At 36.8% G+C, this 26,634-nt stretch overlaps 1 protein-coding gene across 3 annotated transcripts in view; it reads left to right on the top strand.

Annotated features, from left to right (window-relative positions):
- Positions 1 to 26,634, top strand: part of NFKB1 (nuclear factor kappa B subunit 1) — a 109,166-nt gene that overhangs the window by 56,368 nt on the left and 26,164 nt on the right. For all 3 annotated transcript variants that reach the window (XM_016159063.2, XM_016159061.2, XM_016159062.2), the window contains exons 6-11: positions 6,233 to 6,381; positions 16,147 to 16,310; positions 18,097 to 18,255; positions 19,590 to 19,694; positions 21,906 to 21,997; positions 23,792 to 23,930. In XM_016159063.2, the coding sequence (XP_016014549.2) occupies positions 6,233 to 6,381; positions 16,147 to 16,310; positions 18,097 to 18,255; positions 19,590 to 19,694; positions 21,906 to 21,997; positions 23,792 to 23,930 (808 nt within the window). The remainder of the gene's footprint in view (positions 1 to 6,232; positions 6,382 to 16,146; positions 16,311 to 18,096; positions 18,256 to 19,589; positions 19,695 to 21,905; positions 21,998 to 23,791; positions 23,931 to 26,634) is intronic.

The following is a 26,634-nucleotide window of genomic DNA, read 5'->3' as shown; positions in this document are numbered from 1 at the left end:
CAGGAGCACTACTGGAAAAACAACCGTGTTCTCAGCAGCGAGTGGTCACAGAGGATATCTTCATGTCATTTCACCTTACTAAGAGCACCACACTTAAATTCAGAAGACTCAGGATGAATTCCAAGGTCCTTTTGTCTTGGCCGCCTGGCCTTGTGTTACGTCACTTGTTAATGTCTCCGCTTCTGTTGTCTTATCTGAAAAATGGAGATGTTAGTGCCAATTCTGTCCACCTCACAAGGCCATTGACAGGCCCGGGGGTGATACAAGCTCTTTATAAATAAAAGAGAAGTAAAGAAACTTGTGCTTCCATAGTACCTGTCATGTGCCAGGCACTGTGTAGTCCTCACAGTTGCCCTCTGAGGTCATATTTTTGGCCCATGTCGTGGATGTGGGACATGAGGCTCAAAAAGGCTTTCTAACTTGTGTAAGGCTACTGAGCTGGAAGAAAAAAGAGCTAGGATTTGATCTCAGATTGGGTCAACCTGAAATCCCCTGCCTTAAAAAGAAAGAACTTTACCAAGCATCGTTCTGCTCTTTGCCAGAAACTATGTAGTATCTTGCTTAATAAAAATTATTTTGTACTTACTAGGTGCTCAATAAATAATAAAGAACAATAAAATCTGTTTTCCATCAGTGAGAGAAGATATATTATGAAAACAATGTTCTTTTCTTCTAACTGAAGAAATGATTTAAATTTTTTCCTCCTGCCTACCTCCCTCCTCCCCCCTGTACTCTGGTAACCACTAGTCCATGGTCTTTTTTCCTTTTCCTTTCTTCTGCCTCCTTCTCCTCCTCACTCTTTCTTCCCCCCGCCCCTCTTTCCCCCTCTTTATTCATTTTATAATCTGACCTCCAGCCTAACAGAAGAATCAGTGCATGGTTTATATCTGTGGCATGATGTTTAAGAAGGAGCCTTGCAAGAGTGTACTTCTGCCACCAACACACACCAACAAAACCAAGCAAACTGGTTTTTCAGGAATAACTGTCACGCACTAACACTGTGCTAGACAAAGGAGAGCTACGAAATGCTGGGCAGACTGGATATATACAAAAAAAGAAAGATGATTGAGCCAAGGCAGTAGCTAGTGTAATGGAAAATGTGAACAGGCTTTGGAGGTCGACAGACCCAAGTTCAAAGGGCTGCCCACTGGTTTTAGCAGTTTGCTTCATCTTCATGCATCCTCAGCCGTAGAATGGGGCGCCACAGCTGACCCCACAGGGGCAATGTGGAGATTGGCCAAGTTAATGTATTCCCTTCCCTTCCATAATAACAATAAGTTAGGATGTGTAGATGTATGTGCTCTGGGAATTTAACAAGCAGGAGAGGTAAGGCAATAACCCTATAGTTGCCAATTGATTTTACCATCTTCTCGTTGCAGTAAATTGCATGGAGTTTTCCTGCACACTCCAATCATATTTCCAAAAAAACGGAGCAGCAGGAGTTTTACGGGCTAAAGAGGTGAATAGTGTCATGAAAAATTCAAAATTAGTTGTCACCCTTAAAGAAGGGTGGTTCCAAGTAGAGAAGAGAAGAAAAGAACCTCCTACCCACCCCTCCTCTCCCCCACCCCCAGTGGTAGGAACCACTTAAAGGAAACCCTGAGACGTGGTCACGAGTATGACTGGGGAGATAATAAGCAGGACTCTCACTGCAGAGCCTTTGCAGAGCCTTTTCCTTGCCAGGAATATTCTTCTCAACCTCCTCATCTCCTACCCACCCCTTCTCTTGTCACACACCTATTCTCTTCTCAGAGCTCAGGCTCTTCACTCCCTCAGGAACCTTTCTCCGACTTCCTGACCAGTTCAGATCCCTGCTATGTATGTCCTTTGTAAATGCTTCACAGTAATGCATTTACACTTATTCGTGAATGCTTTGATTAGTATTGGTGCCATTCTTTAATTCCAGTAAGAACAGGTGTTGTTGTGTCTGGTTTGCACTCACTGTGGACTCCTTCACTCCCTGACGTAGCGCAGGGCGTGGAGCATAGAAGGGGCTTAATAAATACTCACTGGTTAGCAGTGAGGTAATAGCCTCGATAGGAAAGAGGGTTGATATTTGATATTGTTAATCCAATTAGATGCCAAGCACTGTATCAACTCCTTTAATCCTGAAAAACAATCCTGTGGAGAAACTGATATCCAGAGATGTTAACCATCTTTCCTTGTTGACCCAGCTAATCAGTGGCAACAGAGGGATTTAAGCCTAGCAGCCTGGCTTCAGAGCGCCCGGATCTAACCATATTGCTCTGCTTGGTAGAGGACCAAGTCAGGATAGATTTCTGTCTGAAAATTATGGATGTTTTCCTCCTCCTCCTCCTCCTCCTCTTCTTCAGTTATCATAATCATTATCATCATTTTATGGGAATAACTAAGCAAATAAGAACTATGTCGCATGTCACATCTTACATTCATGTTGACTCTACCTTCTGCCAAAGTGACTTGGCCACATTTACTCAGCACGTAAACTGGATGTTTCAAATTCTGATTCCCAGAAAATTCTAGACTACTTCTCTTACTCACCTTTGAGGAAGCAGTATGTGCTTTACCAGAGCATGACAGAATCATTTTCAATAGAAGGAGATGATTTGACTAAGTTTGGTATTATCTGAGACCTTGGTTTCTATTTCTTACTCAAAAAGGAGATCTAGCCTGAGGTCATCAATAGGTATTGAGTCATAAAGCTCCCGGAAAAAAAAGATTGAATTTCATCAAGGAAGCCACAAAATCCTCAGCACCCCTAAGAATGATAATTGTTACTATAATAACATAATTATTAGAAAATTAACAAATCCTCTTAAAATGTGGCACTCTGGGAAAAAGAGACTTACCGTAGGAATAAAAGTTGCCTTAATTAGTCATTCATTCTAACCACCTGACTTTAGACAAGATTTTTAAAAAATCATCCCAGACCAGTTGTATTATTTGAAGATCTCTAAGTAGAGGAGTACCTTATAGTAATAAATAAGGTAACAGTTAACAGTTGTGTACTACTGTTACTTACTGGACAGTGTTTAACTATGTGCTTTAACATACTTAATCTTCATAACAAACCTGTGAGATCCTGTTATTCTTCCCATTTTACAAATGATGAACTGAACACCACCCAAGGACACACACCTAGTAAATGATGGAACTGTCTTCAGACATAGCTAGTCTGCCCCTCAAGTACATGCTCCTACACCATCTGTTGGTAGTTGATTACTCAGGTTGTCACCTTTGCCTCCTTTGCTCTAACCGAAAGCTTAAGTTGTGTTTAAGCCATTAGTATTTAATTAAGAGTCTACTTTGTTCATACTCTTTCAAAAATAACCCAACCTTTCTGGCAGATACAGCTGGTTTGTATAAACTTAATTTTCAAGGCAACCACTATTCAAAGAAGTAAAAGGGAAACTGAATAAAAATCATCAAATTCTCCATAGAACAAATGAACTTCTAAATCATCTGTAAATAGCATTCAGTCATTGTGACATTTTATGAAGTATGTCCTTCACTAAGTTAGAATTTCATTGTCCTCACTTGTCATATAACCTGAAAATAGTACCATTTTTTTTCTGTCCCCACACTTCAGCTCTCTTCTTTCAGTCCATATTTTGGAAAGTCCACAAAACCCAGGGGCCTCCCTGTCCTTGCCCTGTGGTCTGTGTAAAAACCAGATGATGGCATGCTGACTTGAGCTCTTTCAGATGGCTCAAGCAGTACATTAGTCATTGGCAAATTTTTCAGGTCTTTTACCTCAGAGACTACTCAGTTCCTCATTCGTGCCACCCTTCAATCATGAAGTAATAGCAAGAAAAAGATGTGAGTACTTTTTGGGAACACCTCCCACCTTTTTTCTTCAGTGCCAGTGACTGATTCCTTCATAGTGGTGACATTAAAGGGCCAAAGTGATTGGGCTTTAATCACTGGCTTAATCACTGGTGTCCTGCTTAAGTGGAAAGCATCTCACCCAAGTGAAGCAATTCGTCATGCCTTACACTGGTGCATTTCTGTGCTTAGTGCACTTAAAGGTGAAATTCATGATCTATTTAGTTCTTTTTCACTGTTCATTTACTGCTGAAGAAGTCCCTGTGGAGTATGTCATGATAACAGAGACTGATTTCAGACGTCAACTCCAAAGGCACAAAACTGGCATCAGCAATCCAGGGAGTATATAGACAACAGCAAGTTAGAAGCAAACCCAGAACTTTTCATTCCCTGCCCTGCCCTGAAGGGCAAAAGCTATCTGCCTATTATAAAAGGGAAAGCAGTAACATCATAATTAGTTTTATGCCCACAGGGTTTTTTTTTTTTTTTTTTTTTTTTAGTGCTCTACCTATTTAAGGAATTATTTACTTGTGCTTTGAGGTGGTCAAAACCTAATTTAATCCTAACCTTCTTCATGATTAGCTTGTTCTGCAAGGACTGGAGGCCACTCCTACAGGTGGCCCTGCTCCTTGGGAAGGGCCGTTAGAGCATTCAGAAGCTTTGTGGCAGCTCTGAGCCAAGGTTCAGACAGGGAAGACCTAACATTTCCAGCAGAGCCATCTCATTGATTATAGAGAGAAATCTGTCCTTTGCTCAGGGTGGGAACTTCTCTCTCTCAAAACTCTCTGCTGAATAACCCCAACTCTCATTAACTGCTCAACTCTTGCAATGGGAGATTGGATTAGGAAAAGATCCATGCTGAAAAAATCCTAACAAAACCCCACGTCAATGGAATATGAATCCACTTAATAAAATTTATGGTAGAAGAAGATTGGTTGAAAGGGATTCTGTCTGTTTCCAAGAAATTTTATTGACAAGTAGATTCTTCTTCAAGTTTAGATCAAAAAGGCTTCCATTATCTAGCAAATCCATTGCTAGATAGGATTCCTATATACTTTCTTTCCCTTCTGAGCTAAGTGCTGCTTATGTAGATCAAAGTATTTCTAATCTGGGAGATTCTGGATTTAGGCAAAGAAAGAAAGAAAGAAAGAAAGAGAGAGAGAGAGAGAGAGAGAGAGAAGGGAGGGAGGAAGGAAGGAAGGAAGGAAGGAAGGAAGGAAGGAAGGAAGGAAGGAAGGAAGGAAGGAAGGGAAACAAACAAAGAAACAAACAAAGAAACAAACAAAGAAAGAGAAAACGCAATATGAGCTTAAGAGATAGCATAACCAACTCTTAGCCCTAAAAGTCCTATGAACCAGGAAATTTTCCCAGTTCTGGGCAAACTAGGATGGCTTGTCACTCTTTGAGGAGATATAGTGTTTTTCCAATAGTTTAGCTGAATTTGCAACAGGATTCCAACTTATAGGATTCAAAGACAAAAATAAAGGCATTAGTCTTTTCTGTTAATCGAATTTTAGTGTTGGGGCTTCCTGAAAGAAGGAATCTATGGCCTACTATAGGGGTCCGAGGACCAACTAGAGGAGAAAGTGTATTCAACCTCTTTTTGCTTAAAAGGTCATTATCCCCATGCTATTTCCTTTTAATTGCTTTTGTTATCATTTTAAAGGTATAAGAATAAAAAAGGTAAATTGCCTTAAATGGAAAAAAAATCTGATTTTATAAAAGAAAAGCTAAACAGGTGTCAAATCTAAGGATTTACACTTAGGAAGTACACTTATTTTAATTGAAGAAACTTACTATGTCCTGGGCCTATGCAACTGAATTATCAGAGCTCTTAGCAGAGAGTGGTGCCAAAGGCCGAAGTATTTTACCAGATCTCTTCAGGCCCATTCTGTGGGCTTGGGTGTCTGTTGCCAACTTTGAGAGCCAAGTCTCTGGCAAGACTCTCTCCTGCCTGATCTCATGGCCAAGATGTAAGATGCACTGTTTCTGCTCACCTCTCTCCTTCCCTTGATTTTCATCATCCATTAATCCCATTTCTCTTCTGAAAGATCTTCTGTCCAATTTCTTGACCAAAATTGTGATGAGGGTGCAGATGAAAATGTGTCCTTGGTTAGTAGGGAGGGGAAGCTTCATCATAACATCCTCTAAATTGAGCTGTTTCAGCTTTAACAATACAGACTGTTATAAATGATCTGCTTCCTGGAATAGATCCCCCACACACAAAACAACCACCATTAGCATTTTAATTTATTTCTATCCCATTATTTGTTCATCACATATTTTTAAGAACAGAGCTATGGTCACATATGTACAGGTCTGCCTAATTTTGTGTCATACTTTTTATACTTACTTTCTTGTCCTAAACATTTCTCCATATTGCAATATAGTCGGATGTACTAACTTTTAAAATGTGCTTCTTACATAGATCTGCAACTATGTGGGACCTGCAAAGGTTATTGTTCAGTTGGTCACAAATGGAAAAAACATCCACCTGCATGCACACAGCCTGGTGGGGAAACATTGTGAGGATGGGATCTGCGCTGTGAACGCTGGACCCAAGGACATGGTGGTCGGGTAAGTGAGGGTATATGATGCTGTGGAAGGTAGGAGCAGGTAGAACATGGCACCCAAGGACTTTGACTGAAAAGGCCCTGTTCATTAGGGGCCTTTCCAAGACCCTCAGAGGGGACCTAAAAATGAAATGTGCACCCTCACGTAGACTCTGAGGAGTAAGGTACCCACATGTCCGGGATTCCCTGAGACAGCCCAGTTTGCACCTATGGTCCTGACCTAATTACTTATAGCACCCCCTTTTACTGTCAAAAGTGGCCCAGTTTGGATGATAAATTATATGGTCATTTGACCAATGATGCATTTGTGCCATTTTTAGCAATATTTTTCTTCTGGAAATAAAGACAAGGACAAATTAGAAGAAACCTAACTATAGCAAAAAATCAACACTTTATGAATGGTTTTATATTCTTGAGGATTCTTTCAATGAAGTGTTAACTCTGGATTTATAGTTTGAATTATTTGAACATGAAGTGGATAAATATTGTTTCAGTTCTGAGCTGCTTAGAAAGTGTTCACAAATAAAAAGCCAAGAAATGCAAATTTGTTTTGGCATTCATTAGACTTGAAATGTAACATATTTATTTAAGTGTTGTTCAGACAGATCAAAAATTAATTTTAAATGAATGAAGTATTATAAAAATAAATTCAGTCCAAAAGAAGTAAGAAATTTTTAATTAATTTTGTTTAATTTTTAAGAATATCTTTCAGGGTTTCCTAATACTGGTTTAGATGGTTTCTGATAAAATCCCAGTTAATCTGGACTATTCACAGAAATGAAAGGAATTTTTCGAATCAACTGTAATTAAGCTGATGGCAGCATCTCAGACTTTGAATTCCGACCAAGTTTCAAGTTGGTTGTTATTGGAGAGGTTGAGCTTTCATGTTCCTAGGCATTTCTTTGTTTGACTGTGAAAATATTCAAGTGTGAAAAACCTAGAGAGAGAGAGCTTTCTTTTAAGTCACAAAAACCTGATTCTTTTGATGTTAGAAAAAAAAATCTAGATTGGAGGAAGAAGCTTAAATTGATTTGAAATTTTCAACTGTGCTTTATATGAACTTGTTTCAACATCCTCTTGAAAGACTGATCTGTTTCCTGTTGTATGACACAGTTGGTTCATCGTCTGTTTTGGAATACCCTTACGGTTTCTGCAGACCTATGAGAGCTTTGAAATGCAGGGTAATTGTCAGAGTTTCAGACTAATCGATCACTTAGTTTTTCTGCAAATTTTCTCCAGTGCTGTCAGTTTGAAGTGTTTATTCTGCTAGGTGGTGCTTAATCTGTGTGATAATCATATCCTTTAGAGGAAATTATAGATCAAGTTTCCTGCTAATAATATTTGTTATTATAAAACTTCAAAAAAGAAAAAAACCTTCCAGTATGTTGTCTGTAATTTGATGTTTCTGTGGTTTGGCTTGGTGATCTTTCAGAATTTGAGAAGGAACTAATGGTAATTTAATTTGGGACCTACAGCAGGAGTCGAAGTAAATTCCCTGTTTCCAAGGAAAAGGAGGAAATCCTTTACTCCCTTTGAATGCTGGGATGTAGGGTTCAGTAGTTGAGAGAACTCATTCATTCATTTATTCAACAAACATTTTGAGCATCTAAACTAAATTTAAATATCAAGATGTCTGGTCATGGTGCTGTGGGATTTCCTAACCATATACAATTTCACTCAGAAATTTAATAAAGAGGGTTACAATAGACTTGAGTGTCACAATAGACTCAGTAGACTTTCTTGTTCAGAACGTTCTATGAAACAGTGGTATTCCCTCTATAATTTGATTTTTAACTGAGAAACTTTTGCTTACAGTGTTTTCTAAAATGCAGTATATCATTTATGATTCATTTGTCCCTTTCGCACAAATGCTCTCTCTCTTTCTCTCTCTCTCAAGTTTCCAATGTCAGACAGTAGAAAAATATCACACTAGTAGTCTGGAAACCAGAATGCTATTTCCAGTTCTGTTACTTTCAACAGTGGTACTGGGGACAATTTGCATGACATCTTGGGGGCTTTAATTTCTTCCCTTATAAAATGTGTTGAACTACAAAATTTATCTCCAGGCTCTTTACATCTCCATAATTCTAGACTGAACTAACATTAGCTACTATTATGACATAACATGAACAGACTTGCTACATATGTATTTATGGTATGCCATCGATTATTATTACTTAGTTCTAACTTGTAGGTAAGAATAGCACGTAAAGAAATTTAGAAAGATAGTCAGCATTATTCCTTAGACTTGTCAATACTAGAAATGGAACCAAGATAACCTGTTTTCAATACTACAGCTTAAGCTAAGAGTATAGTGTAGATTTACAAGCAGAGCACCAATCCAACACATCAAAAAAGTTACATTAAAAAAAAATGACACTAAGAAGATAAATAACTGTTAAATTATTAAAACTAAAAGGATTACTTTTCTTTGGGGGTTCTCAATAAAATTTAGTTTCTATTTTCAAAGATGTTTTGTTATCTATATTAAAATATTCATGTTTTAGATAACTAAGTCATGATTGTAGGTCTGATTGCTTTAACTTGGAGAATTTGCCTTTTTAATTATTTTTTGGTTAGCTTTAATTTTGTCTTTTTATTTCTTATTCATTTATTTGGTTAGCCTTTAGTGCTAGTCCTCATAAAAATAATCTTAGTTTGGTATTGTATCATTGACCCTGAATATCAGCAATTTGTTTCAACAACATTTTAGTTCTCTGAAATTGTCATGCAATGGAAACTGTTACTTGACTTTGTTTAAGCCACCTTCCTCACCAATAATCACCACACCCTCTGTTTGCTTCCTGACAACCCTGATTTAGAGAGATGTGAAGTCTTTTTTCTTTTTTTTTTTTAACTAAAATTTACAGCATATACCAATTGGTAAGCACTGGAAGTAGATGTTTAATTACAAAAATACAAAAGAAAAACATGGCCTCCTTCAAAGAACTAGTGCAGACCATATTAAATTGCTGTTTTGAGGGTCCAAAAACAATTAATTATTGGCAATTTCACATGATTCAACCTTAATACACACAAAAGGAGCTATTTGGAGAAAACAGATAAAGTATGCCCTGAAAATGGAAGTATCCAACTTCCAAATAAGGGTGTGAGTCACGGGCTCCCTTTAAATTTCGGGCTGGCTGTGAAGTCGCGGTGTTTGAGTCCTGAGAAGAAAGGCCTGAGGGAGGGGCCACTTTAGAATCTCAACGCAGTGACACGGATATTCCAACCTACATAGAGGGCAGCTGCAGTTCCCAGATGGTGATGATGACGGTGATGGAAACATCTGGCCCAGTGCAGAGGATTTCAAACCTGGTTACTAATTAAAGTCACATTTGGTCAACTAATAAAAATACTGATGCCAGACCCCACTCCCAGAGATGCTGACCTCATCGGTCTCACATAGTGTAGAGCAGTGGTTCTCCACCTTTAGGGTGCATGGGGGTCCCTAGGGGAGTCGTTAAAATACAGATTGCTGAGCCCCACCCTCAGAGTTTCTGATTTAGTAGGTTTGGGACAGAGCCCAAGAATTTACATTTTAGTAAGTTCCGAGGTACTACTGATGCTGTTGATCTAGACACTACACTTTGACAACCACCAGTGTGGAAGACTGTGACATTTTGAATAAGAAACAGGATTGTAGTCCCAGTCCGATCATTAGATGTTATAACCTTTCTTATTTTATTTTTTTACCAGGTTTTATTGAAGTACAATTTAAATATTATATATTCATCCTATAAAGTGTAGTTTTCCAGACAGAAAAAGTTAAAAATCACATGATATCACCTATATGTGGGATATAAACTTAAAAGCAACAAAGGAACAGGACAAACAGAGACTCATGGACGTGGACTATAGACTAGTGGTTACCAGAGGGTAAGGGATGGGGGGATGGGGGAGGTAGACAGGGTAAAATGGGTCAAATATGTGGTTACACAGTGTAAATATATATATATATATATGCCTTACCATTACAGTATACAGATGAAACTTACTGGATTTTTTAAACTAATGTCACCATTAAAAATAAAATTAATTAATTAATTAATTTGAAAAATAATAAAATAAAGTGTATAGTTCTATGAATTTTGACAAACACTCATATGAGCACCATGAATCAAGGCATAGAATAGTTCTGTCACCACCACTCCCAAAGCCCGTGTGCCTCGTTGGAGTCAATCTTCTTCCCAGCCCAGGCCCTGGCGACTCCTGATCTAATTTCTATCCCTATAGTTTTGCTTTTTCCAGAATGACGTACAAAAGGAATCATACAATATGTAGCCTTGTTGACTCTGGTTTCTTTCACTTAGCATAATGCGTTTGAGATTCCTCCATGTTGTTGTGCGTATCAGTAGTTTATTCCTACTAATTACTAAGTAGTATTGCATTGTATCAATGTATCATAGCTTGTTTATCCATCCACCTGTTGAAGAACATTTGGTTTGTTTCCAGTTTTTGATGACAAAACCACTTTTTATGAGAATATACGTTTTCATTTCTCTTGTGCTTGGGTAAATATTAAGGAGTGGATTTGTAGGGATGCATGCTGAGTTTAATGTTTATCTTGGAAGAAACTGCCAAATTGTTTTCCAACAAAGTGGCTATACCATTTTGCATTCCCGTGTGTTAACATTTATAATCCTCATTTTTTTCTGTGGCATGTACTAATAATAATGTCTGCTTTACTTTTCTTACATTTTCTTTTAGAAATTTCAAACATATTCAGAAGTAGAAAGAATACCACCAAACTGTTCTTTGTATCCCAGGCTACCCATCACTCAGCTTCAACAATTATTACATGGCCAATCTTGATTTAAATACAATCCTATGTAGAGATCTTTCACTTACTGATATCTGATTTAGTGCCCTTGTGGTAAGAGAATATTTGGTATGATATGAATCCTTTTAAATTTATTGAGACTGGTTTTATGGATCAGAATATGATCTGACTCGGAAAATGTTCTATAAATGTCAGTTGAGCTGTTTTGATAGTGTTGTTCAAGTCTTCTGTATCCTTACTAATTTTCTCTCTACTTGTTCTATCAATTATTGAGAGAGAGGTGTTGAAATCTCTGACTATATTTATAGATATACCTAGTTCTCCTTTTGGTTCTGTATGAATTTACTGCTTATATTGTGAAGCTCTTTTATTAGATACATAAACATTTAGGATTCGTATGTCCTCTTAATGAATTAATCCTGTTTTCATTATGCAACGACTCTCTTTTATCCCTGGTAATATTCTTTGCTCTAAAATATTCCTTGACTGATACTAATATAGCTACTTCAGCTTTCTTTTGATTAATGTTAACTTGGAACAGTTTTTCCATCATCTTAGTTTTAACCTATTTGTGTCCTTATGTTCAAAGCAAATATGCACTACATAGTTAGGTCTTACTTTTTTATTTCATCTGACACTGTATGCCTTTTAATTGGCATGTTTAAATAATATATATTTAATCTGATTACTGATATGGCTATGTTTAAATCTACCATCATGCTCTTAATTTTCTACTAGCCACATCTGTTCTTTGTTCCCCTTTTTCTCTTTTTTTGCTTTCTTTTAGATTGATTATTTGTTATAACTTCATTTTATCTCTTTTTTGGTTTATACCTCTTTGTATTTTTTAGCACTTGTTTTACAGTTTTTACTACACATCTTAAACTTATCATAGTCTACCTTTAAATAACATTATGCCTCTTCGTGTATAGTAATGAACAGTATACTTTCTTTTTTTTATCAAAATCAATTTTCATCCTTCTTTAAATTTATTTTTTATTAATAGTATTTTTATATTTTTTATTTTTCTATTACAGTTGATATATATCATATTAATTTCAGCTGTACAACATAGTTATTAGACATTAATATAACTTACAAAGTGATCATCCCAATAAGTTTAGTACCCATCTTACACTATACATAGTTATTAAAATATTATTGACTATATTCCCTAGGCTGTACTTTTGAACAGTATAGTTTTATTTCTTCTGTCAACCTTTGTGCTATTGTGTGATAGCTATTGTGTAAAATATATGTATTTTACATTGACATGGAAATATACATTTAAATAAATATATGTATGAATATATATGAAGATATATATTTTAATACATGTCAATGTAAAATATGACACAATATTGTTTTTTATTTTTCATTTAACAATTATATTTTGAGGAAATTTTAAATTAAAAAATGTATTTATGTTTACCCACATATTTACTTTATTCTGTTTCATAGTCAAGATAATTTTGTCTGCTTTCATTTTCTTTGCCTGAAGCCCTTCCTTTAATTTTTCTTGTACTACTGATCTGCTGCTGATAAATTCTTTCAGTTGTTTGTACTATTTAAACTTTATTTGGTCTTTGTTTTTCAAAGATATTTTTGAAGAGTTAGAATTTTAGGTTGACATTGTTTTTCTTTCACATCCTTAAAATATGCTGCTCTAGGGTCTTCTGGGTTGCCTTGTTTTCGTCAAGAAATCTCTCGTCATTCTTACATTTGTTCTTCTTCACATAGTGTGTCTTTTTTCCTCCATCATATTTTCAGATTTCCTCTTCCCTATTTTAAAGAAATTTGATTATAATGGACTTTAGTGTAGTTTTCTTCATGTTTCTTGTGCTTTGGGGTTTATAAAATTCTTGCATCTCTGATTAAATTTTTAAACTTTTCAACCATTATTTTTTTAAATATTTTTTCCATCCATTTCTCTTTTTCTTCTTTTCTGGAACACCAATCACATGCATATTTGGCCTTTGAAATTGTCCCATAGCTCATTGGTGATCTGTTCTTTTTAAATTTTTTTTTCAAATTTTTTTCTGTTTCATTTTGGATAGTTATATTACTTTGTCCTCAGGTTCACTAATCTTTTGTCTGTGATGTCTAATATGTTCTTAATCCTACTTGTCTTCTCTGACACTGTAGCTTTCATCTCCACAGGGTTGTTTGGAGTCTTTTTTATATCTTCCACATCTATCCTTAACATACTAATGCCTTCTACCTTCTTGACTATATGGACCATCTATATAATAGCTGTTTCAATGTACTTGCCTATAAATTGTGTTCCGTCTTATTTCTGTGTTTTTTTCAATTAACTGATTTTTATCCTCATTATGAGTTGGATTTTTCTATGTCTTTGAATGCCTGGTAATTTTTTATTGGATGGCAGACATTTTGGATTTTGCTCATGCTAAGTTTTTTGTTTGTTTGTTTTTGTATGCCTTTAAATGTTTTTGAGCATTGGGATAAATTTAAATTTGGGAACAGTTTGATCCTTTCTAGATTTACTTTTTAGGTTTTGCTAAAGAGACCAAAGCAGCCTTAATATAGGGTTAATTTGATACCATTAGTAAGGCATTTCTGAATATTCACCCTGATGATCCATGTATTACAAAATTTCCTGAACTATTCCACCCTGTGTGTCCTCCAAGAATTGTTTTGCTTGCTCCTTTATGGAGGTTCTTTTCCCACCTTGGGTCATTTCTTCATACGTATGCTCTTATGGCACTCAGCTGAAGACCCTGTACATCTCTGAGTGTCTCTCTGTACGTAGTTCTTTCCTCTCTGGTACTCTGCCTGTGAATTCTAGCCTCCTCAGCCCCCTCAAATTTTTAGCTCTATCTCCTCAACTTAGGAAGATCTCCAGGTCCTGTTTGGGGTCCCCCTTCCTGTGCTGCAACCTGGAAACTCTAGGTATTAAGCCAGCCTAATTGTCGGATTCGCCTTATTTGTTTCCTTTTCTTAAGGATCACTGTCCTGTGCTGTCTGTTGTCCAGTGTCTGAAAAGAATTTTTTTCATGTGTTTTTTTGCTGTTTAAGGTGAGGAGATGTTCAATCGGTCTCTGTTACTCCATCATTACCTGAAGCAGAATGTTAACTTCTATATTTATTACCAGAGTAACAAATTTTTGTGGTAACATTATTTCATTTATTACCAGAGTAGATTCACAATTCACATAATGAATAATAAAAATATGCAGTATATCATTGCATAGTTTTCTGCGCTGTATTAATTCATGCATTCATCGATTCAACAGACATCATTAGACACCTGTGTGTAAAGCACTGTCCTAGGCAATAGAGATCGCTGCCCTCAGAGAGCTTAAATTCCCTTAGTGTGTTTTCTTCTGTGTGTTTGTCTCAGCTGTCCCACTTTTTCAGTCATTGTCTGGACACATGTCTGTCCTATCTGTGGGCCTCTCTATGAGGGCTCATCACATTCTCCCTTCAGCTCGTGTTTCCTTTCCCTAGTTGATATGGTCTTCCCACATTATCGTATTCTTTGTTTCATTTAATCCAGTTGTCATAATATTTTTACATTTTCTCTACTAATCTTTTTTTTTTTCTTTCTGGGTAAAAGCCAGAAAAAAGGAAAAGTACATACAAAAGCTTACAAAGCTTTAAAGATCTATGCCCCCCACTTACCTCTTTGAATTCCTCACTTTCTACTGATCTCTTTTTCGTTTTCCTCCAGCCACCTTGGCCTTCTTGCCATTGTTGTCTTTAGAAAACACTAGGCGTGACCCTACCTCAGAGTCTTTCCACTTGCTATTCCTTTTGCTTTGAATGTTTTTCTTCCACATGTCCATGTCTTTCCCCTCATTTTCATCAAGATTTTGCTCAACTGTCATCTTTTCAGTGATGTCGTTTCTGGCCTCTACCTATTTTAAAATGCCGTGCCCTCTACTACCTCTCTTATTACCCATTCCTACCTTATTTCTGTGGTAACATTATTATCTTCTAAATTATAATGCAAAATTTGGTTCTTTGTCTTTTCTCTGTTGTTCACTAGAATATAAATTCTACAAAACTAGGGATTCCTTTACTGCTGACAGGAACACCAGGACATTGCCGGACATTAAACAGGAGTTAAATAAATATTGGTAGAATGAATGAGTCTTCTTGGTAGAGTACTTTTTTGTTTGTTAAGTTACGTTTATTGACCATATTTCTTTGTTTTGTGTACTTTATTTTAAAAAGTAAATACCTGGAGTATTTTATATGTATATTTTTAAATCCTTTAAATTGCTTTATTTAGCTTATTAACGTGTTTTATTCTATAGGTATGTAGCCTTCACGAGATAAAAGATTCTCCATTCCTAATTACAGGTGTACTTTCAGGCCTGAGTCCACATAGAAGTAGATGACGTTCTCTTAGTACTAAATCTTTCTAACCTTCTAGATAACACAAGAGGAGATAGAATTCCAGGAAAGGGACTTCGAACAGGACCTAGACTTTAAATCCTATCCAGAAACCTAAGGATGATCCAAAAGAAAAATAATAATAAAAAAAATTAAAAATCTCCAAAATATAATATTCCTCTCATTCTGAAAACAAAACAAAAAAAAAAGAATTAGAAAAGTTAGTACTATATTTGGGATTTAAAAAATTGTATACGACTCTCCTAGAAAACACTTTAAAATTAGTCCAGGTAAAATTGACTGTTAAGTTATATATACATATCAACTCCACTCCCTTAATTATAATTTGAATGTGAAAACCAAAAGATTTTGCTAAGTTTACCACAGACTCATTTGGTGGCAAAACCCAATCTGCCCTGATGTGCAGCTGGTTATAGTCTTTATTTTCCCATTTGGTGAGTCTACTTTATGTTTCACTGCAGAAATAGTAATACATGTGATTATAGTGTGGGCCCCAGCAATTGAGGGTTTTTTTAAAATCCACTTTACTCAAGTGAAACCATACTCTCTAGTCATTGACTGCCTAACTTATGGTGGTGATTGTTGCTGTTATTTTTTCTCCAGCTTTGCAAACCTGGGTATACTTCATGTGACAAAGAAAAAAGTATTTGAAACACTGGAAGCACGAATGACAGAGGCATGTATAAGGGGCTACAATCCTGGACTTCTGGTACATCCTGATCTTGCCTACTTGCAAGCAGAAGGTGGAGGAGACCGGCAGCTCACTGGTGAGTGTCACTTGCTCCTTTGAGACGTCAGGCCCTCATTTTCTCTTGTGGAGACTATGTGCTCGTCTACCTGTCTGAGGTTTCTCTTTCTCACACTCTATACCCCAAGCTGCTCCCTCTCTTTTCTTACTCAGAAACCTTTGTTGATATCCTGCTACCTCTAGAATAAAATGTCTACCTCTGCACCTGGCACACAAAGCCCTCAAAGTCTGTCCCCTGACACTTTTCTAGCATCATCTCCAATCCCACCCTGTACCCACTTCTCCCTGTCACTGTCTCCTGAACACCCGATGCATCTTTTATACCTTCGTATGTGTATTTCTCTACCTGAAACAGCCTACGCTTCTCTTTTTAACCTGTCAAAAACAATTCGTATTCAAGACTTAGTTCAAAAACACCCCCTCTGTTATACCTCCCCAGCTTGCCTTCTTATAAGGAATTTTTCCTTAGGCTTTTCAGACACATTATAAACTATTCGTTTTATCATAAAAATGATTTTATAATTTCCTGCTTTTACTCATGTTTTTTTTCTTTCAACCCCAATTCTTGTCTTACCACATACACCATTTCTGCTTTTGTATGTCGTCCTGTAGTATGGCCACCCTGTCATCAGCTCATATTCAGATGATCCTAAACCTGTCATCATTTTTCCATTAAACATGTTTAATCTTCTGACACCCAGACGCTAAACCGTCTCATCATCGTTGCCTCCTCCTCCCTAGGCTGCATCTCCAGTTAGTGGTCCAGCTATGCTGCACTCTCTCTGGTACTCTACACCTTACTCCATTTTCATTGCTCTGTCTCTGTCCCTCCCGACTTCTAATGCAGTTTTCACCCTATGGCCAGATCAATCTTACTAAGGACTACATGTCACCCTTTTACCTATAAAATCCAGATTCTGGAAGCTGGCCCTTTAGAGCTCCCAGGAGTTGACCCTATTCTGCATTTCCAACTCTGTTTCCCACTGTACCCTTCATGCCAAACCAAACTACTCCATAGAAGCACCGTGATTTCTCACCTCCTTGCATTGGCACATTCTTTCTATTCTTGCTGTTCCCTGTTCCTGAAATGTTCTTATTCACCTGCTCCATAAGTTCAAGTTCTTCCATCTTTTCAACTGTTAGAGCAAATGTCTACAAAGCCTACAGATTCTCCCTTCCTTTAAAATTTCATATCATTTCATCTGTAGCTCTTTTATAGTACTTATCACTCGAATGACCACTTTTTATGTTATAAGGTAATTAATTACAAGTATATTCATCGGTATAAAAGCTCCTTTGGGAGGGAAGGAAGGAGACAAATGCAATTGAGTCATTCGATTCCTTCGGAAGTACTTCTTGAGTATGCTCTGTGTGCCAGGTCTGGTGCTAGGCATTGTGGAAAGAACATAGTCTCTGTGCTCGAAGGGGTCTTTGAATACTTAATTTTCACATTTCTCAATACCAGTGATGCATAGTTGGCTTATTGCATTCCATCGGATCACATCCTTTGTGCCTTCTTCTCGTATTGTAGGGAGGAAAGGGAGAGTTCAGGGGACAGTAGGAAAGAGTGGACAATTGGAGAACAAGTTTTACTGTAATCCAAAGGAAATGCAGATCTTCTTTTGAAGCCTTTAATTTTGGGACAAACTTTAAAATTTTATTAGCAACATGAAGAATTTCAAAGGAAAAAAAAAAAGATTTTTATTTTAAGTTTATGTTATTTGGGCTTTATCAAAGCATCAGATCTAAAAGGTTCATGCTTTCCTCTTTCCTGGGCATGCATGCCCTGTGCTGTATGGTCCTAGATCGGGAAAAGGAGATTATCCGCCAGGCAGCTCTTCAGCAGACAAAGGAGATGGACCTCAGCGTGGTGCGGCTCATGTTTACAGCTTTTCTTCCAGACAGCACCGGCAGCTTCACAAGGCGCCTGGAACCCGTAGTGTCAGATGCCATCTACGACAGCAGTGAGTACTCGTCTTCCAGTGGGAGAGGCAGCTCCGTATACTGTCAAGAACAGACTTGCAACCTGCCCCGGCAGTTTACTTACTAGCTCTGATTCCCGGAGAAAGTAACTTTATCACCTGAAACTTCATGTTTATCATTTACGAAATGGGGAGTACTAAAATCTAATATAAAAAGTTGTTGCCTAGATTAAAAGTGAAATGTTATGAGGTGCTGCATAAATGTAGTTCTCCTTCCTCTGATGTGCATTTTAGTCTTTTGCGTCTCTTATTGCTATGAGGACATATTGATGGTGCTCTTAGACAGAAAAAGTATCTCTTTTTTTCTGTTGGGACTCTGAAGAGAAGTTAATAATAAAAGACAACTATTATTTTTATCTAACTTCATTCTCACATGTCATAACTTTATCAAGGAACTTCAAGTTAACTGAATGAGCACTACATATAATATATGGCTTCAAAATTCTATTTCAGTCTATAGTTCCTAGAATTTTTTAAGAGTTTTACAGTGATCTTCAGCATTATGCAAATTTCTTGTTTGGTGTATATCAGATTTATTCAATGGATATTTCCAAAAAGCCTGCAAGTACAAGACTTAGGCTTATTAAAAGAAGAGGTTTGTCTAAATAGAAAACACTATGCTCCAAATACAACAACTAACTGATTTCTCTAATTTAAACAAGTTTGAAAGGAAGTGAAAGAGTTATAAAATGATGAAAACTCCCATACTAAAGATCACCATAAAATGCAGCTGTTGGGGGGAAAAAAAGGAAGCTTTCTACTATTACCACACAAAACTTTTGCCCCCTAACCACACAGAATTCTAATTTAGTTTGGGGAAAAGAAATATAACATCGCCATTTCTCTCTTCTGTAGAATAAAAATTTTTAAAAAGTTTAAGAAAATTGTGCTTCTCCTAAATTTCTAGGATTCTTGTAATGGTATCTCAGTATTATGGAAATGAGTTTGGAATGACAGTCTTGACCTAATTGAAATTCCACAAATCCACTGGCTTTATGCTTCCTGGAACATCAGAAGAGATCTTTCTCTTTCTATATTAATCTCTCTGTCTGTGTTAGTGGAAGATAAAGATTGCTCCTTTCTGCCTCATCTGTTTTGGTCGTAATGAATGACCCATGCCCAAAATGTGCTTCGAGGACTTCAGGAAGCATTTCGGTCTTATTTGTGACCTTTTTAAAACAATATGAGTGAAGGTATCTATTTAAACTTTCTTTGGTTAGTGTGTGCTAAGGGCAGGGTCCCTCATAAGACATTGACTTGTGAAGCTCAGGGTAAACCATGACGTCTGTTTTTTTTTTTTTTTCTTCTATGGACAGAAGCCCCCAATGCGTCCAACTTGAAAATTGTAAGAATGGACAGGACAGCTGGATGTGTAACTGGAGGGGAAGAGATTTATCTTCTCTGTGACAAGGTTCAGAAAGGTAAATATATATGATCTGATTTCAAGATGTGAAATGTTCTGAGTATATCTATGAGTCACTTCTTGGCAATGGACCTAGTAATATCTCTTGTGCCAAAGAACTTGTAAAATTTATACATCTCACCTCTTCCAAATTTAAGTCATCTGTATTATTTTTTTTAAACCCAATTAATTCATTTAAAATTTTTCAACAGAATGAAAGAGAATTTTTAAATGGTGGTAATCAGTGATATTTCAGTGTTTTTATACTTCAAGCTTTGGTATCTATACTTAAATTAAAATGAATGAGTAATAGCCCCTGCTTCATACACACACACACTCACGCTAAATGATGTTTTGTTTGTACTATGTGCCATTGAGTCAGCTCGGACTCCTGGGGATCCTATGAATGAGCAAGATACACAATGTCCTGTCCTCAACAGCACTACTCAGCTTCTGTAGACTTACTCCTATGGCTTCTTTTATGGAGTCAGTCCATCTCATATTTGGTGTTCCCCTTTTCCCACTGCCTTCCATTTTTCCCAGAATTATTGTCTTTTCCAAAGAATCCTGCCTTCTCATGATGCGCTCAAAGTAGGACAGCTTCAGTTGTGTCATTTTTGCCTCCAGCGACGTTTCAGGCTTAATTGGCTCTATGACCCACTTGTTCCAGAATCCAATGTTTTACATAGTATAAAATTGTTTATTTTGTTTATCTTACAATGCTTTGTCGCAATGCTGAGAGAGCATCTCCGAATACTTTCATGTGATGAGAGCTAAGATTATAAGGAAATTCTCAGAGCATATCTCTCTCATAATTTTCACTTTCAGAAAATGTTCTTGGCATTTATCGCTCATTAGATATAGTAAAAGATTGGTCAATTAGCAAAAGCCAAAGGAGATTGTGTTATTTTTTCAAACTTCACTCATTTTTAAAATAAAATGATCGGAAGTACAGTATAATAAAGATCTACTCAATATAAAACAATGAGCATTTTCAAAGTAAGTGGATACATCACTGGAAATATAGTCCCTAAAAAAATAATTATGGCTTTAAAAAAAGAGAAAATTCTCATCTGAGGCTAAATGCTCTGAGGTAAAAAGTCAGAAAAAATGAGATCATATATCAGATTTTAAGGTAAAGGTATATATCTTTATCCAAAAAAAAAGTTTACATTTTTTTTTCTGCTTATCCCGGTATCAACCTTCCTTTAACCCATTCTGTCCAAGTAATATACAATTCCAGATTCCTTGTATGCATACTATGAGTAAGCACAATCTGATTAACTTCAGTTGCAAATGTGATTCTTAATCATTGTCATTACATTGGAATGGCTTATTAAGAGAAGTCTCTATCTAGTTTAAAGAATCTAAATAACCAAGTTCATGGTAGTACACCTAAAGGCAAAGAAATAGTGCATTTTTCCTTCGAAATGGGAATTGAAGCCAAAAAGATACCAACCTGATTTACATCATCATATTTCTGCACAAGTAGAATCCACAATAGAAGTGTGAAATTTAGGCATCCTACATTAATTCGAAGGGACTTGACCAACATATTTTTAACAGTTTCTCAATAAAGATAAATAAAGTACTAGAGGTAGGCAGCATAGTAGAATATTTAAGTCAGAAACTATATTGTCTATGTTCAAATCCTGGCTTCTCCATTTACTACTGTTCAACCTTGGATAAGTTACTTAACCTCTCTGAACTCCCGTTTCTCTTCTGCAAAATGAGGATATTACTATTACACCTGCATCACAAAGTTATTGCGAGGATTTAATCATTTAATATATACATATAAAGCACATAAAACTCTCTGCCATATAGTAAACTCTATGTAAGTTAAATATTATATAAATCCAGATCGAGTTGAACCACCTTTTGGAATTCTGATATTTCTCCTTACCCTTCATATTTCTCAGGAGTGAATTGGTTTAAGGATGGAGAAGTGGGGACAGTCAAAGGTGGATTAAGAGAAAACTGTGATTGAATAGGTAAATCTAGTATTCTGTCACTGTAGATGAAACTTGGACCCTATTACTGCCGTAACTAATAAAATTTAGTGATTTGCAAAAATTTTAAATTATTCAAAAGTTTATTTCAGATTAATTACCATCGAAAGAATTTAAGTATATAGTAGGTAGAATCTAGAACAGACTTTATTTTTCAGCACGTTTATAAATATTATTACACTGTGTGAAATTACATGCCTGAATGTGACTCTTTGCAGATGACATCCAGATTCGATTTTATGAAGAGGAGGAAAATGGTGGAATCTGGGAAGGATTTGGAGATTTTTCCCCCACAGACGTTCATAGACAGGTAAGTGGATGATGATTTTATGTTTTCTGCCTTGTTGAAATTCAGTACTTAGCTTCCATATATGAAAACAGAAAAATCATAAATGTTTATTTAACTTTCATAAAAGAATATTATTTTAAAAACTCTCCAAGATCTTTACATACCATAGAATTATGGGCAAGCTTCTATAAAAACCATTGGCTCTGAGACCTTGGCAAGACTTTTCATTGAGGTATCTGATTGCCTTAGCCAAAAGGCAGAGAGTGGCCCTCAGGTCCCTTAATGGAAATGTTTAAGTGTTTGTATTTAGTATGTTCAGGCTGCCGTAACAAAACACCACACACCGAGTGGATTAAACAATAGAAATTTATTTTCTCACAGTTCCAGAAACTAGGCATCCCAGATCAGGCAGAGTGTTTCAGGGTAGATTTCTAGTGGGAGCTCTCTTCCTGGCTTCCAGAGGACTGCCTTCTCACTGTGTCCTCTCGCGGTAGAGACAGAATAGGCTCTCTGGAGTCTCTTCTTATAAAAACACTAATCTCATCTAATCAGGGGCCTATCCTATGACCTTCTTTAACCTTAATTATATATATGTAAAGGCCTTATCTCCAGATACAGCTACACCTGGAGTTAAGGCTTCAACATACAAATTTTGAAGAGATACCATCAGTCCATAGCAGTGTCCACGGGGTAATTGTGGTGAAACCTGTTACAACGGCATTCTAATGAAAAGTGTTGAAAGGAGGAATTTTCTAGTTGAGGCTGATGTTATCATGATAAATCAAGATTTCCCAGTGACAATTGAGTAAATGACTAAGAGATGAAAATACTAAATCCTCATCTTAATGATTACTCTAAGTGACTGAGGAATACTATTTTCATAGAAAATTGGAAACAATCCAAATATCCATCAATAAGTAGCCAATTAAATAATGTTGTGTCTATGTGATGGAATATTATATAGTTATTAAAAAGAATGAGTGCTCTATGAACCAATAGGGAAAGATCTCAAAGATTTAACATTAAAATAAGTATAAAACAAAGTGTATAGTTAAAAGATTCTGTGTTCATGTTTGCCTAAGCATAAAGAAATTCTGAAAGAATGGGAAAGAAATTAATAACTTCTCTGTGTTTACCTCTGAGGGAGGGTCAGGCACACAGTAAGAATTGCTTGGTGGGAGACATGCATGGCAAGAAATTTCAACGTATGCCATTATATGCCTTTTTATATATTACAAATTCTTGATCATTCTGAATATATCACATCATCAAAAAATCAAACTGGAAAATGTAAAAGTGCCTAACTATTCTAGTACTACCAGATATTAATGAGGAGGCTGTCTTACAGAATGCTATGTAATATGCCTTGAGCCCTGGTCATTCTCACCTCAAAATACACTGACCCTGTGATGATGTCATCTTTGCAGGATTTAGTTTCCTCTCCTCATTGGCTGGCCTACAGGCTAATAGTAATATCACCTTCCTCATCTTTTTCTTCCTAATTTGAAAGAGGAAAAGGTGTATGCAATATATTTTAGTCACTTTATTATTTACAACTGGAAGACATTTTAAATATTAGACAAATGAAATAATAAATATTTGTGATATATTGACATAGTCTTGCTTCATTTTCACAGTGGCAATTTAATAAAAATGTATGGGTATAGAATTCTGAGTTTGTAACTTTCTCTAGGGTGCTGTACTTTTTGTACACTGTGTCTAAACATTGGGCATAAAGATTATGTTTAATGAGTAACATTGTTGGGGAAAAAAAATGTAGTCCTGCCCCAACATTTGGATCTTTTTATCCTGCAGTTTGCTATCGTCTTCAAAACTCCAAAGTATAAAGATATCAACATTACAAAACCAGCCTCTGTGTTTGTCCAACTTCGGAGGAAATCTGATTTGGAAACCAGTGAACCAAAACCTTTTCTCTACTACCCTGAAATCAAAGGTAACTCAGTTGTTTATACTCTTGCTTATTTCAATAATTGGACAAGCCGATTGTAAAGATCAGTTAGTCACCTCCTCTGAACAACTTTCTAGTAACTGGCCTCTGGGTCCCACGAACTTATTTTTAGGCAAGAGAGAAGTAATACACTACTTGGGGGTCATGGAATTAAGCCCAGCCTTTTAAAATAATGTTATTTCCACCAAGCATATATGAAATCTAGACATTTGAGAATTTGTCTTTAAATTTGAAATACTATTATTTATGGAGTAAATAAAAAGACAAATCTCACTGTGTAGGAGAGTCAGCCACTTCATTAACGGGCCTCAGGCAGGTGAACAGGAGACCAGGTAGTGCAAAATTATAAAAACGAATAAAGCACCATCCGGTAGCGCAAAACTATAAAGACGAATAAAGTACCATTCTTGTTCTCACAAAAGACACACCAAGAAATGGAGATAATCATCTCCTTAAACAGTCGTAATGTTAGTTAATGATTCTGGTACGTTGCAAAAGTGAAGTGTCCACAAATACATATAGGAATGCTGAGGAGAGAGCCCTTGCTTCTAACGCCTCTGAGAAGAAGGCGTCTTTGAGGTCTTTAAAATTGGGGAATATATTTCAGTAGTTGGGTGCAAAAGGAAAAAGGACAGGGTTACCTAGCCCTCAAGAGACTTGAGCTAACCCAATTTGTGTTTGTTCAGAAAAGTGAGCATTATGAGCTGTGAGATGGACTACTGAGGCCAAGGCAGGAAAGGAAATCCAGCACTAGTCTCTGAAGTGCCATGATTGGCAGCTAAAGATTTTTTCATTGATTCCGGAGAGAGGAATGACCAGGCCTGTTTAAATTTGGGATGATGGCCCCGAGACACTGAAGAGACTGGGCAGCAGATAGTGTGTCAGAAGTGTAATGCAAAAGTCCAACTGAGAAACAATGAGGTTATTAAAGGTATCAGTGTAAGGAATGAAAGGAGAAGGTGGATTCAAAAGGTGATTCAGTGATGGTATCAAGAGGACCCAGATGCTGGTAAAGGAGAAATTTCGGTGTCATAGATGGTTCTAGGAATCTCAGCCAAGGAAGGTTGTGATTGGTTGAGCTGATGAAAGAATCAGGGGAACAAAATAAGTCTGGGTGAGCAAAGAAGGAGCTCAGTTTAAAACATGTTACGCTTTAGGTTCCTGTGGCAAGTTCCTGATAGGCCAATCAAAAGGCAAAAGTAGACCTCAAGAGAGGACAGGGTGGGAAATTCAGCATCGAGAATCTTCTCAGAATGGTTGTAACAGGCCCTCAAACTGGATAATTTTTCAAAAGTATTTTTTTAACCTAGTGTCCACTGACCCCCCCCAAGGGGTCCATGGACAAGAATGTACTTTAATATAATTAGCTTTTCTGTAATCTTATTTCGTATTTTACGTACTGAAAACTATGATTCCAAGAAGTGATCCAAAGACTTCACCAGACTGCAAAATGGACCATGGCACAAACAAAATTAGAAACCCTTGGACTGACTAGAAGGAAGTGAGACTTGGAAAAGGAGGTCAGGAAATGATCGTCACAGGCACCCAGGTCCTGGCTGAGGTTGAAAACCACTAAGGTGCCACAGCAACGACCCACACATGTGTTGGATCCTGTGATAGCAACATGTGATGGGTGATTTTGAAGAGGACTTTCTTTTCCTAGAATTCATGTTGTAGCAGGAGCATTTAGAAGATGCTTCTGTGGGGACTTGTTTCTTTCCTGAAGTTGTGACCTCTCTACTAATGAGTCAGATTTATAGTGCATTCCCTGACTGGTGGTTTGAAAACATTGTCAGGACAGGAGCCTGTCTTTTCCCTCCACGTGAAATTTCATGCAAAATCTCAGTATAAAAACATGATAGGCTCTGGCTAAAATAGAGGTGGAGCGCGCTGCCCACTTAGCCTTCCCCAGAAGCTCTCTCACCTCTCTTCATTTTCCCACCGAGGAGCTGCCTGAGGTCTTCTGAATGCTTCGGTCTGCATAAAATTTGAAAATTTGAAAATCGCTGCTTTAGATTAAATATACTTCTGCAAAAGTCGACACAGAAGGGAAACGTGGCACATTTTTTTTAACTCTATGAAGAAAAAAAGATTTTTTTAATGACCTGTTTTTTGAAAAAAGATTTTAAAAGATTTCCTGTCCTAAAATATGTTTTCAAAATAATGTTGATTTTTCCGACAGAGAATTGTGTTTTTTAAAAAAAAAAACCCAGATCTGTATGAGCTGAGAAACTGAGCTCGGTTTCTAGGCTGCATGCCTGCCTTTGCCAGTGGTGTTTGTGTTTTAAGAGAGTATGATAAGGAGGGGCATGTTCAGACTATTACTTTCATTGCTACCCTATCACAGTAGGAGTTGTCTCATGCTAGAATTAGAGAATAGGGTCTCCTGAAAGTTCAAAATCCCACCTCAATGCTTCAAGCACTTACCTTCCAGGCTATCATTGATTAAAAGCTTGATGCAATACAAACAATAAAAGAAGAACCCTCTGGAAAAATAAGGATTAGCTGTTGAGCTCCACAGAAACAGTAGCCAACATGTATTGTGACTGAGTCATTGTGAGATTAGAACTGTTTTATTGAAAGTAACAAATTACCTTCATCTATAAAACCTTCTGGATTATAAAATCCAAAACTGAAATAATCACAAGGAGAAACAATTACACCAGGCATGTGACTAGTCAAAAAGTAG

The sequence above is a fragment of the Rousettus aegyptiacus genome, unplaced genomic scaffold (genome assembly GCF_014176215.1).
Source record: "Rousettus aegyptiacus isolate mRouAeg1 unplaced genomic scaffold, mRouAeg1.p scaffold_m13_p_10, whole genome shotgun sequence".
In the NCBI taxonomy this organism is placed as follows: Eukaryota; Metazoa; Chordata; class Mammalia; order Chiroptera; family Pteropodidae; genus Rousettus; species Rousettus aegyptiacus.
This window is presented reverse-complemented; position numbering and strand designations above follow the sequence as displayed.